Genomic DNA, 13707 nt, shown 5'->3' with positions numbered 1-13707 from the left:
GTGCTGTTACAGGTTATTTCACCTGCGGCAGCGGTCGAAGCCCCGATATTACCAGGAAACGTCCCAGCAGCGGCACAAGATTTATTGCCATCACGTTTGCCAGTGCAGATATTTGGGCAGGCCCTTTGCAGTGTGATCAAGTCCACAGCACCTCAGCCTAATGGCTTCTCCATTTACAAGACGAGAGCTGAAAATGAAGATAAACGTTAATGAACTGGCTGGATCAATACCTCATTAATCAGATGGGACAGCTTCTGTTGGAATTTGTTACTGTGACAGCATGTTATTGATTAACTACTAATAATGTAAAAGAACATCATCAAGATAGGCTATGTCTTGCTTGAGACCTTCTCCACTGCTTTTATTGGGAAGTGTAAAAACAGTGGTAAAGAGCAGCACCGGGACTGAATGTGCTCCATGAACATTTATGAGGGAATTAGGAAGTGTTTGTGTTCAGTAAGGCTGTCAAGCCAAATATAAAAGCTGAACTTCCAGCCCACCAAGGGATCCCTGCCGCTGTTTCTACCTACAGCCATATTATTTACAGATAATTATTCTCCTTTAGTGAAATTTCAGTAGTTTCCCATAGAATTTAAGTTACTGGAAGTGTAACGAGTAATTTTTAATTTAATCTTCGAGATCCAGTTTGGTCCAGCTGCACTGCTGGCTTTACAGCAGCTTTAAGTTCCCTCAGCATGCTGCTACTATTCTTTAAAGCCCCTGCATGCTCATCGCCAGCTTCAGGTCAACCTGGTCAACAGGTCATTTCAAATCTCTTCTAGATGGAAGGGCTGTTGTGCTCACCTGGTGTGCTCATAGAGATATTACCTACCTCTATGGATCTGGCCTCTGCTTATAGGCAAGCTTGGGGTCATCTTTGCAGGCAATCAAAATGAAATCACCCTTTCCCAATGTTTTAAAAGCCAGGCATCCTCCATGAAGATGATATCAGTATACAGGCCTTGTAATCCAGCATTCAAAGCTATCCAAGAGGAGCAGCTACTTTGGAAAGATTATGTAAGTCCTTTCTGTACATTATTTCTGTTCTACATGCTTTGGGCATTCAGAAAGTCTTACCAAGGCATTGCTGGCGGTGTCTGACATGGCATTCATTCATTGCATAAATCACCTATTTCACACCTCACATCTCAGACTTCTGTGCACTCTGACCAATGCCACTGCATTGAATTGGCTCAAATCCTGTTTTCAAGAGTTCGTCTGTAACCACAACAGAGAGGACTGCCTCCACATTCCCCTGTGAAAGCTGAAAACAAGTACAGGGCCGCATCACATCTGGTTCTTCCCCCAAGCCCTTTCCTGTACCCCACTGGAAGCATCTCGGGACACACAATGCTAAGTAAGCATACAAGCAACAAAAGTTGCAAAGAATATTCCAAATGTTTATTATGTATTAAAAATACCGCACATAAGCCATACATTTTATTTCACAGTAACCTAAACAACATTGTTCAAGAACTTGAGAAGTCAACAAAGAACAGTGCAGTTCCAACAGTGACAACAGTTACCTTAATGCCATGGGTCCCTCCTTCTTTGCCAGCAATTCTTTCCTGTTTACAGTGGGAACAACACTAGATATGGTTCAGTATCTTATTTACTGAGAACTCCTTTTCATCCGCGCTGTTCCCACAAGCACACCACTTCTGGGAGGTGCTATTTCTAGGAATTCCTCTTCTAATGCAGCCACGGATCTGGCTAGTGCAGGCTGAGGTGAGCATGATGCCCACAACCTAGTTCCAAGGTATCTGTGTGCAGACCCCTTTACTAAATCTTTGGCTAAAGTTCAAAAGTAAACTTGAAAAGGAGAGATTAGAAATCCTTTCAAAAAGGACAGAAAACCAAGAAAGCTCCATGAGAAAGTGGTTTTTAAATAAGCATCTGGAGAATTACGACACTTTTTCCTCACTCTCAACCAGCTCCTAGAAGGATCCTTTTCTACCAGTGCCCGAGGCAGACAACTAGTGACAACAACGGTGACAAGAATCAGGCACCAAGTCCTGAATATGTAACAAGAGTTCAGGTCACTGTCAGCTGTGTGAAAATTTGGAAATGTATACGTCTTAGAAGCAATTCTGCTGATTTCATGGTGATTTTCCCCCTTGTGTGTTTTGGAGTGTACTATTATCGTTAGCATGCTTGCTATACATGGGACACGAGAGGTGCGATTTTAGTCCTTCTCTTTCCTCATTCAAATTCATGATCATTTTTACAGCAAATTCGGTATCACAGAAAATTAGGCCTTTCCAGGAAAGACACAGCCTCGCCATGTAAACAGCCCAAAAATATGACAAAAATATTACTGCACCCTCTTTAAACTAATCCCATCTTTCAGATGTCCCTTATAAGCACTGATCTTCTGCAGCAGCAGCTGAAAATGCTGGGAAAGAAGCTATTGACCACAAAGAAGGAATCTCTCCAGCCACCTGGTGGAACACCTCTCTCTTAGGTCTTAGCCCCAGGCGATGCCACTTACCTCTAACTTTCCTTTCAGAGGGTTCACCGAGCCCCTTGTTAGCTCCTTGGTACAGATTAAGGACTCACAGAAATACACCACAGCTCAGCTGACACCTGGTAAACTGACCACATGGCTGGGTCTCAAACTGCAGAAACAGATGGGTTGCTTCAAATCTGGTCCACACTTAAGTTTACCGGTCTAAACAGTTTAAGATAGGTGTGCAGTTTTGTTCATTTGTTTCTTAAACCAAAACATACCCGTAAAATTCTCAGTGTGTACAGCAGTATGCTTTTCGTACCAGAACAGCTGTAGCCCTTCTGTGTGGGATATCTAGTGTCATAATGTAGAACACCTTCATGCCATTAAGTATGTGCCCATGCTAACGAGGCTGTAGCGCCTTAGTTACATCACTACGGTTACAGCGGTACAACTTTATAGAGAAGATGAGCCCTTAGAAACTCAACCTCAATGAAACTCATGTTTTCTTAAAACAAAACTTAAAAAAAAAAAAACCAAACAAAAATACCCCACTACACAAAAGAGAAATAAAGGAAATAAGCAGAACTGTCTCTATTATTAAAGTATTCTTGTTCTTTTTGGAGGTATCAGATTGCTTTTAAAAAGAGTATAAAACTGGGCATACAAAAGCTATTCCCCTTAATCCATTATTTGCACGAGGAGCATTGCTGCCTAAACTTTTTCATGTATTTTTTCTACTTTCACAAACAACCTTTCCAGATCATTCCTCAGGTCATCTATTGAGCTCTTCACAGACTCCAAGTTGTTCTCATTAGTTTCAATTTTCACCGAGTAGGAGACTAAACTATCCACTGCAGTTCTTATCATTTTCAAATCAGAATCAACTTGGCTGACAGAAGATCTCAGTTCATCTACAGAGCCTTCCAGAGAAGAAATTTTTTCGATATGAGAATGTGCTTGATCCGTCTGAAGATTTCCTTGATCCAACAAAATACTAATTTGCTTCTGGACATCCTGAAGAGCACCTGAGGATGGCAGGTCACTGATGCTTCTTCTCAAGTTCTCCACGTCATTGTACAGTGAGGTCTGTGATTCACCAAGATTTTTCAGAACATCTGTGACTGAAGTTAAGTCCATATCTGAGAATCCCTGAAGAGCAGTAATGCTTTGTTCCAGGGTACTGAGCTTATTCTCGTATTCTGCCTCCTTAGAAAGGAAAGATTGCAACTTGTCACTGTTTTGAGCAGCAACGGAAGTTAGAGACTCCAATCTGTCTTCTATGTGTCTCAATCGAGACTCCAGTCCTTCACTGTTCTTCCCAAAAGTTTCTAATGCTTTTCTGAAGAGCTCATTTTCTTCCCATTTGCTGAGGTCGGCTTTAACTTTCAGTAAATCTTCATCGAGTCTTTTAATGTCACCAGGGAGCTGCATAATAGAATCCTCAGCTCTCAGAACCTTTTCTTGTAAAGCTTTTAATGAAAGGTGCTCAGTGTCCGCGGCCTCTTTGAATTTCTCATGTTCTTTTTTGAGGTTGACTAGCTCTTTCACTTCAGTATACACATCAGACTCCATGGAGTTTATTGTACTCTTCAAGGTCTCTATGTCCTTTTCTTTGGTTTTCATGGATGCTTGCATCTCCTCAAAAGCATCTTTTAGCACCTTAATTTCATGTTTATACACATCTGCTTCTTCTAGTGAATCAACCTTTGCTTTCATATGGTTGATTTCATCTTGGCTCCTCTGCTGGACTTCAGTGAATACAGCAATGTTATCATTTATAGATTTGGTGAGCTCTGTTAGTCTCTCTTCCACTGTGTTTTCCAGAGATGTGAAGTCTCGTTCCCTTGCATCCTTCACCATGTGGATGCCGTCAGACAAGTCTTTCAAAATTTCATTTTGCAGTTTCTGAAGCACTTCACTGATCCGGTTTATTTCACTCTCCCCTTGTTTAATAGCCTTCTCAGTAACCTCCTGCTTCTGCCGAGCAATTTTTATCATGGATTCAAATTCTCCACATGTGGCTTGAAGGGAACGCATCTAAAACAGAAATCCACATGGTTAATATTCATAGAATCATAGAATGGTTTGGGTTGGAAGAGACCTTCAAAGGCCATCTAGTCCAACCCCCCTGCAAGAAGCACGGACATCTTCGACTAGATCAGGTTGCTCAGAGCCCCATCCAATATATATACTTGTGTCTGTCCCACTTTACTGCGTCATCCACAGATGATGGGCTGTGGTAGAGACAGTGGAGCACCAGGACCGAAAAAAAAAAAAAAAAGAAAAGGAAAAAAAAAAAAAAAGCACCAGGACCGAAAAAAAATATTTAAATGTCGTCCTTACCTACATCTTTACCCTTTGTGTCTAAGACCCTTACGGCTCTTGTTGCCACATTAAACTATAACCTTGCACTCCTTCATGCTCCCTACGGGAGGTAACCCTATGGCATACAGATACAGGAGGCACAAAAAGCCCAGCATCCAGAGCCTTACAGCTCTATAGATACAAACATCTGCTGAGGATCCTTGGCTTCACTGACCTGCCACAGATGATCCAGGAAATCCACAGCAGTGAAAATCAAACTCTAGTCTCCAGAGTTGCATCCAGACCCTCGGCCATCCCTCCCCTATATGATTCCTGGTTCTACAGGCCACAGGTGGGTAAAGGAAGAAAGGGAGCAGAAAAAAAAAAAAATAAAAGAACACCTTGCACCAGCTTCTGAATACAAAAAAGCTGGGATTAGACTCTGGGAGGCAACCAGACCCTAGGCCAATTCCTGAACATGAAAGAAGTTTCCAAGTAGACAAGAAAGAGTAACAGGAAACATCAGGGGGAAAGGGGAGCTGGGAATGGCTGGGGAATGGAAGTTGTAATCATGGCACTTTGCTGCTCCTAGACATCAATGGAGACACAGAGTTTTCTTGTTAACTATTTTTTTAAGGTAAAAAAACACAGAAAGGCTTTAATGTTCTAAATACTTAGCACCTCGTTATGCACATACATGCATACACCCACATGTGAACAGGGGCACATGTATGTACACAGGCGGAGAACAAAGCCATAGCGGCTGCCAGGGGGACTGACTTGCGTCTGTCTCAGGTTAATACGCATAGAAAGTTGTTACCACTGGATCAGGTATGCTATTAAGCTTCCCAACTACAAAAACGATCTTTACAGCTGGTTTTAGTAGCAGCAAGAGGGAAAAGGTCAAGAGGTGAGAGGCTGCCACATTCATTTACTCTCACATTTAAGAGGACAATCCAGGCACACCAAAGGGGAAGCACGCGTTAAACTTAATTTTGGGGTCAAGCTGAGTATCAGTCTCAAGACTGTGGAGAAATCTTTCTGTGCGTGTGCGGGTTGTATTTTTTAAAACTTTGTGAAGCGATGTAAGATCTCCCACTGGCTGCAACAGGAACCCATCACGTAAAAAATACCTCGAGGCTTTGGCAGGATGGCAAGTGCTGAGTAACGCATGTTGCCTTGCCTCATGCTGCTCCCTGTGTCCAAGCGGTGTATTAATCAGTCATGCCACATGGGCTGCCATGTTTACTGATTAGATACACAGCTGGAGGGGTGGTTTTATTTTATAAATAGAAGGAAGTATATTTCGTATGTTCTTAGAAAGACATATACAGAACTTCTATTTTTTTTCTTTTTTAACTGAAGGATGCTCCAGCAGTTCCCATTCGGCCTCTGAACATAAAAATTAATCTCAAAAAACCTATCAGACTTACTTCTTAGAAATGAAGTTACTCACATGTATTTTCACAAGACTAAATCGCTGGCCAAATCCTCCTTGGTTTTCATAGAAGTCTACATTGTGTAAGGATTGTAGAGTCTGGCCATGAGACTTGCCCTTTGTCCAACAGATCCCCACAGTTTGAAGAATACCCACAAAGATTACTTCTTTTTTCCCCCTCTTGTGTAAAAAGGTTTCTGTTAATTTTACATTCCCTATACTTGTATTCTCTAGTGCTCACATATGAAACTAGAAATGACGTGGGGGTGGAGGAGGGCAGGTAGCACTGCCGTACATATTGCAGCAGGTCACCAGCCGTTAACACTGACTTACCAACCTCACTTTCATTACGCCTTAGCTGTCATTCATTCTGGTTTTTTCCACACAGAGAACTTTTTCTTTATCAAAATAAACAAACTTCAGAAATCTAGGAGGGCACAGGAAAGTTCTCCTCCTCCTTTTATGACAGAGTTTATTTTCTTTGACACATTCCAACCAAATCACCACACTCATATTTGCAATTAATCACCTTCACATGTCAGTCTAAGAAAAGCCATTAGAAATGGCCAGGGGAACTCTCCAGAGGGACAGAAGGCCTCCATTGCTATAGGTTTGACAGAGATGGATCCCACCCCTCCACAGTCCTGTCCTTCCACTGCATTTGGGCAATGCTCACGGTGTAGCTTGAAGCTATTCTCCTATACTTCCAGATGGGCCAGCCACTTGAAGATCAGAGAGCTCTTACATAACAAAATGGACTGGGGCCTTCACATTAGACCAGCTTCCAATCTGTTCTGTCCTAACCAAGGCCCACAGGGCCCAAAGCAAACCCCTTACAGGAGAGGGGTAAAACTCACAACTTCATATTCACTACACGGCTGGTTTGCATGTGCACCTGCGTGTGAGTTTGCCTGTTTGGTGTTTGTGGCTGCTAAGGTTTGAAACTATAGTCTTTGAAAGGTTTAACATCAGAAATAGCACATAACAATACTATTTATAGCTAACAACTATGTCTTCCCTAACCGGTCACACTATCTTGTGTTCACACATCAACGACCTTGGCCTCTCTGAGAATTGTGCTATATCAAAGACTAAACTCCCACATATTTCCTTTCTTCTCCTACTGCTGATGTATGAAGCAGATGAGTTTATGTAATGCCTACTCCCGACCGGAGCAGGAAAAGACTGAAGGGGAAAGCCAGTTCCACACAGCAGCCCACGCCGACGGCACTCTAAAAGTACAACACAGGACCCTAAGCTTTTGTAAAGCAATGAAATACAGCCTGGTCCCTCCCTCAAGTTCATTCTTCTGTAAAGACACCACCAAACCACAGGAAGCAAAGCTTTCAAGGGTTACGCTGAAACTCTGCGTGATCTCTTGCCCCGATTTTGATTCTTGCATTACTGTATCTATGTCTTAACATCAACCACCGGTTATATAAAGGCAAATAGTTTCAGTTCACTTCAAAACAAACTATTTAAAAACTTATGTTATATACCTCTCTCCTAGAATATGTAACAAACCCAGGATTTTCTGCAACAATACAGAGATGGAGGCAGGAAATTGTACCCCTCCCTGTGCTTGGAAGGTCTCATATATTGCACATACATCTGGATTCTACACTCATGTATTGTAACCTTACGTCCTGAATGTCCTGCCATTGCAATGTCTTCCTTCATACAAAGAATCTGTAAAAATGCCTTAAAAACTAGGAAAAAATTACCCTTGCTAGTTCAAATCAGAGCCCAGGCATCAGCGAGTAAAAAATCCAGGATTTAAAATTACCCTCAGAAATGACACTGTAGCCCCGCATTTTACAAGTCATTCTCCCTCTCATACAAGTTTTCCTTTTCCTCCTTCTTCTAAGGGAGAGGAAACACCAAGACTGACCCTACAAACTCCACGCGTGCAGGCCGCCATGCTTCCGGGAGAACCACAGAACGGATGGAGGATCTCTGCCAGTACCCGTCCCACCGCCCTGTCCCCCCGCCCACCAGCCTGGGCCCAAGCTCACAGGGAACACGGGGAATCTGTACAGCTCACCGTGCAGAAAGCAGTCAAGCCGAGACAAGAATTTCCTTTTCTTTGATCTCAGTCATAACTTTACATACTGCTTTCTAACCCATTTACCTGCTCCCTAGACAGGAGCTTGATGATATGTTGATGATATGCCTTCACAGACACCATTTTTTACACATTTTAGGCACCCTAAGGCATATCCAGATGGACAGTGGCACTTGTGAAACTCTAGCTCAGGGGCTAATAAGGCCTGAGTGAAAAAAAAAAAAAAAAAAAAGAGAGAAATTAGCATTTCTTTCACCTCGCTTGAGCCACACCATTTGCCAACAACTTCATAGCTCTTCCACAGTCCTGGACTGCCACGGACACGGCAAGTCTCGCTGCCTCGGCCAGCAGCAGGAATGTGGAAGGTGGGGTAGGGCAGGAGTAGCATTTCTGGAATGGCCTCTGCTGTTTGGCGAAGCTGGCACAGGTTTTGTTTTCTGGAGCGCGCAGGGACGTCGAGGCAGGATCCTGCCACGTCCAACCGCGCCACCCCACCATCTCCCTTGGCACGCACGCGTGGGCCGGCTTGACGTGGTGACGAAGAGCAGCCCACAGGCCACGCTCGGTTTTCACTGACTTGCGAGAGGCGAAGATATAAAAATTACCGCCAGCAGGCTCTCCGAACTGCAGGTCTGCGCTGCTGCCAAGGCGTAAGCGTGCTGACTGCGTTACATAAAATGGCTTCGGGCCCAAGCCCTGGAGGAGCAAGGCGGGCAAGGAGCCGGCTGCGGACCGTCCCGCCCCGCTCTGCGCTGCCTGCCAGGGATTTCTCACTTTACCGAGGCCACGTTTGCAGGCGCTGGGATAAACCTCGGCCCCGGCTCGGGTTTGTCCCTCGAGTGCCATGAAAGCATCTTTGCGGGAGGAGCACGGGGGGAGGGAGGCGGGGCGGAGAACGGGACACGTTTGCTTTCCCGCAAGCTGGGCTACCCGAGCTCTGCGCGGCTACTGATTGAAGGAGTCAACCCCCCCCGACCCCCCACCCCCGGCCCCGCCGAGCGATGCCGAGCGCCCCGACGTTCCCGCCCGCCCCCCCTCCGACGGTGCCCGGCGCCGCGCTACCTTCTGCACGGCGGCGTCCAGGGTGGCGGCCAGCTCCTGCCGCTGCCGGCTGGAGGCCTCCCTCTCCCGGGCGTTCAGCCCGACCTCCTCCCGCAGCTGCCGCACGTACCAGCCGGCGGGCAGCGCGGCGCCCAGCACCACCGCGGCCCCCAGCAGCAGGGCCCAGCTGCGGCGGGGGCCTGCGCCGGAGCGAGCCCCTCCGCCCCCCGCGGAGGCCCTGCCGCCCCGGCCGTGAGCCGCCGCCGCCGGCTTCTTCGCCGCCGTCGCCGCTGCCGCCTCCTCAGCGCCGCCGGGCTGTGCGCCCCGCTCGTTGGCGGCGGCGGTGGCGGGCGGGCTGCCCCCCTTAGGGCCCCGGTGCTTGGCGGCCGACATGGCGGGACGCCGCCGCCGTCGTGCGTGGAGCGGGAGCAGCAGGAGAGAGAGAGGGATGGAGAAAGGGAGGGAGGAAGGGCGGGGGCGCCGGCCCGGGCAGCGCCGCGCTCCGCTCCCCGCCCCGCCCCGGCCCCCGCCCCGGGGAGCCGCCACGCACACGGGGCCGTACGGACCCGGTCCCCGCCGGGGGCAGTCGCCACGCACACGGGGACAGACCTGGCCCGAGGACCCGGAGGGGCAGCCCCCGCCTCGGCCAGGCCTGCCCGCGGGACTCGGCCCCGGGGGTCTGGGAGTGGGGTGCGCCGGGCCGTCCCCACTCGCAGCCCCCCGGTTTCCCCAGGCCCAGCTCTGTTTGCTTGACTGTGATTTTGGCTGATGGGAACGCAGCAAGGTGCGGAGAAAAAGTTGTTTTCTCCATAAGCAACCCACCTCCTCCGTTTCTAGCGCCTCTGGAGCAGAGGCCGGCCATCATGCTGGTCCCTGGGGCACACTGTAACTGCCTTCACTGGCAGGAGGGCTTCTGGCCCCACGCAAACTCCCATGGCCTTCGTGGACTCCTTTGACCACACTCTGTAGAGGCTGGGAGCTCAGCAGCGAAATTCCCAGGGGAGCCTTTGCACTCCCAGGATGCTCCTTTGCCTCACCACGTTGGCATGAGTCCAGTGCATCCATCTTCCCAACCGAGCACGTCCCGGAACAGGAGAGGAAAAGCTGAGCAGGCTTGCCCCTGCTCTGCTGCCTCCAGCTAGGGCCTGCCAGGCTGCACAGCACCCACCGATCGTCTGCATGCTCCCAATTTTTCTCGTGCTAGTAAGGAAGCAGACTAGAGGGAGGTGGGAGCTGGGAGATTTGGATGTGCTGGCAAGAAGAGGTGAGTGGGGAAGGAGAGAGCAAGGCACAGCCAAGGGATAAGGTGTTGGTGGAGGAAATCGTCTGCTGTGCATTGAATTACTTAGCGGTCATATCAGGGGCAAAAAGAAATGCACCTGATCATATAATAGAAGATCCTTATGCAAGGGAACTGGGTGGGCTTGACGCTGCAATTTTAGGGCACTGGTAATAGAAGGCTGGGGGGTGGGTACTCTTCTGCACGGTGGGACGGGGAGAAGAACATGCTCTGCACCTGTGTTTGGGTGGAAGGGAGGTATCATATGGGAATGACTTTAAAACTTCTTTTGAAAATCCCTCAAATTTTCTAGCATCACAAAGAGCTGCTTAAACCGTTTTCAGGAATCGAGTAGTTGTATCGTGAATTGTTATTGTACACTTGCTTGATTGTGGAAACTTGAAAAAATACAACATAAGTTCCCTTCTACTGTCTGCTTACTGCTTTGGGCCAGACTATAAGATAGATGATAGCGCATAAAAACTTAAATGTTTCAAAAACACACCTTGAATTCATCAGTATTGTATTTCTTTTTACATCCATTACCCCAAACTGAACAGGTTAAAGTAGTGACTGTTGTCTGACAGACATCTAACTGCTCTGCCAGGCCACTAAAGAATTTTATGATGTTTTGGGTCTAGACTCTTAATCACAGATGGCTTACAGGGAACATTTTTTTGTAACCTTTTATGTAAAGCAGTCCACACATACACAGTGCAAGGCCAAGGTGCGTCACTGCATCTGATTTTTTGTAACTATGGATTACAATTCTGGAAGTGAATCCAAATTTTTACAAGAAAGGACAGGGGCATATTTTCTTTTAACCTCAGTAGGTACACTGCAGGCAACAGCAATACAGACTTTTTCATACACTAGCTGATGGATTACATTGCACTTCTATGTGCTTGGCCTTCAGTTCTTGAGCCCCTTGTGCCTTCTTCAGTTCTTGAGTCCCCTGTGCTGATGTCCTGTTCACTGCTCCCTTTGAAATTGGAAGCAAGACTTATTCTTCTGTCTGGAAACTGTTTCATGAATGGCATGGAGATTCAAAGCAAGATGCATATTGGAAGTTGCTATTTCAGAGTTAGTAGAAGAAAGCTTGCGATCAGGCAGAGGCTGCATGTTGCTGGCAGCTTCCATGAGGCACGTGGTACCCAGGATTCAGGGCGTAGGACATTGTTATAATGAAATAATGAAATAGAGGGGGGTAGATTTAGATTAGAAATTAGGAAAAAATTTTTTACGATGAGAGTTATAGAACACTGGACCAGGTTGCCCAGAAAGGAGGTGGAGGCTCCATCCCTGGAAACGTTCAAGGCCAGGCTGGATGAGGCTCTGAGCAACCTGATCTAGTCAGGGATGTCCCTGCTCCTTGCAGGGGGGTTGGACTAGATGACCTTTGAACGTCCCTTCCAACCCTAACCATTCTATGATTCTATGATTCTAAGTGTCCAATGTGACAGGGTTTGTACTGGAGAATCCTGAAATAAAAACATGCTAAAAAATCTTCTCCACTGCTTCATCCCCACACTTACCCATGTTTCTGACAGAGAAGAGAAGAGAAGAGAAGACAAGACAAGACAAGACAAGAGAAGACAAGGGTTGAGTTCCAGTTGGAAGAGACCTATACTGATCATCTAGTCCAACTGCCTGACCCATGAGGCTACTCAGTTTCTAACACCTCCTCCCCCTATCCGACAGACACACCAAGTAGCTAGAGTATCAGGATGGAGTCTCAGATATTTTTAAAAACTGCCTTTCATTTTATCACAGGACAATTGATGAACAAAGTAAGCTTGATCCCATTTTGGCCCTTTCTTTCACAACTGTTAAGACCAGAGAGCTAACATGGTAGACTTCTATTACTGCCTCTGTCTCGTGTTCTCCCAGGGGGTTCACAACTAGGATCATGCAGAGCAATAATGGATTTAGACCTGGGCTAAAAGCAAACAAGTGCCAGACAACCAGTAGTAATGGTGGTAGTTTCAAAATGATTTGTTGTTTGATTTTTTAAGAACAATGCCATGAAAAGTTATTGGCCATTGGTTTCTCCCTCAGACGTGTTACTCTTCTGTATTTTAATGTGTATCTTTCTATCTAAAGCTAACTAAATCTTCTACAAAGTCTGTATTAATGTTTGTATCTGTTAATATTTGCCCGCATTAAAGATCTGTGTGGGATGAAAGAAAATTCTGTTCAAGACACAGAGTCGATGAATGAAAATAATGCTTTAAAGCTCTACTGGGGCTTCTGGGCAAAGATCTTACACATGCAGCTTCAGTGTCTCTAAGACATAAACAAATGTTAGTAGCAACAAGCGCTTTCCAGTTCCACACCTAGGCTGCTGAACTGCTAGTGCAAATTAGATTTATTTCCTTCTTATGCATTTATGTTAAACTGAAATGCATTGCTTGCCAAGAGTCATTCCACGAGTGGAAGTTCATTACATTAATCTGAAAGCCATAACTCCTTGAAAGATAAAAGCTTGAGGTGCTAATGTAGCTTTTTCTCTATTTGATTACAGCAACAAATCAAATAAAGTTTTGTCTTGTCTTACGATCCGACTTTGGATGAGAGGAAGGCCCTCTTGCATTCTAGCCGACCTCAGATAAGTCTGGGAGGCTAAGGGTGGCTGGACCAACCTCTCACTGCAGGTTCCATCACCTGAAACGAGATCAAGACACAAACGAGGTTAAACACCATGCAGCCAAACCTAGTTTTATTATCAAAAGGTGGCCCTGCTCTTCACACAATTGTTACATAAATCACAAACCAGGCATCTCTGCAGCCTTGCAGTCGTCCTTATCTTGTCTAGCAGCCGGAGGAATCCCCGCTTAGATAAACAATTCCAAACTGGGGGTCTCTGTGGTCCTTATCGTATCTAGCAGTTGGAGGGGTTTCTCGCTTGGCTAAGCAATCCTTTGAGACAAAAACTCTACAGTTCAGTCTCTCACAGTCTTGGAAGACATTTTCTTTTCTTGGTCTTTCCTTTGATTCCCAGTACATTCTTTTTTTTTTTTCCCCCAATAAATTTTAGGTTGAGTATTCTTCAGAGACAGTGAATCTTAAACCTAGGCATGATCACAGCCCCTGATGTCAGCCTGGCAAATCCAGTTTCATTCAATAGT

At 46.2% G+C, this 13707-nt stretch overlaps 1 protein-coding gene across 1 annotated transcript; it reads right to left on the bottom strand.

The window, feature by feature from the left end:
- Positions 1 to 1379: 1379 nt before the first annotated feature.
- Positions 1380 to 9728, bottom strand: CKAP4 (cytoskeleton associated protein 4). The gene is made up of 2 exons (XM_086754064.1): positions 9322 to 9728; positions 1380 to 4489 (listed from the first exon to the last, which is right to left on the bottom strand). Exons 1-2 carry the CDS (start codon positions 9691 to 9693, stop codon positions 3164 to 3166), a joined length of 1698 nt encoding a protein of 565 aa, XP_086610190.1. The 5' UTR covers positions 9694 to 9728; the 3' UTR covers positions 1380 to 3163.
- Between the last annotated feature and the right edge of the window lie 3979 nt (positions 9729 to 13707).

The sequence above is a fragment of the Chlamydotis macqueenii genome, chromosome 1 (assembly GCF_036417535.1).
Source record: "Chlamydotis macqueenii isolate bChlMac1 chromosome 1, bChlMac1.mat, whole genome shotgun sequence".
Taxonomy (NCBI): Eukaryota; Metazoa; Chordata; class Aves; order Otidiformes; family Otididae; genus Chlamydotis; species Chlamydotis macqueenii.
The sequence above is the reverse complement of the archived record's forward strand: the minus strand, read 5'-3'. Positions and strand labels throughout refer to the sequence as shown.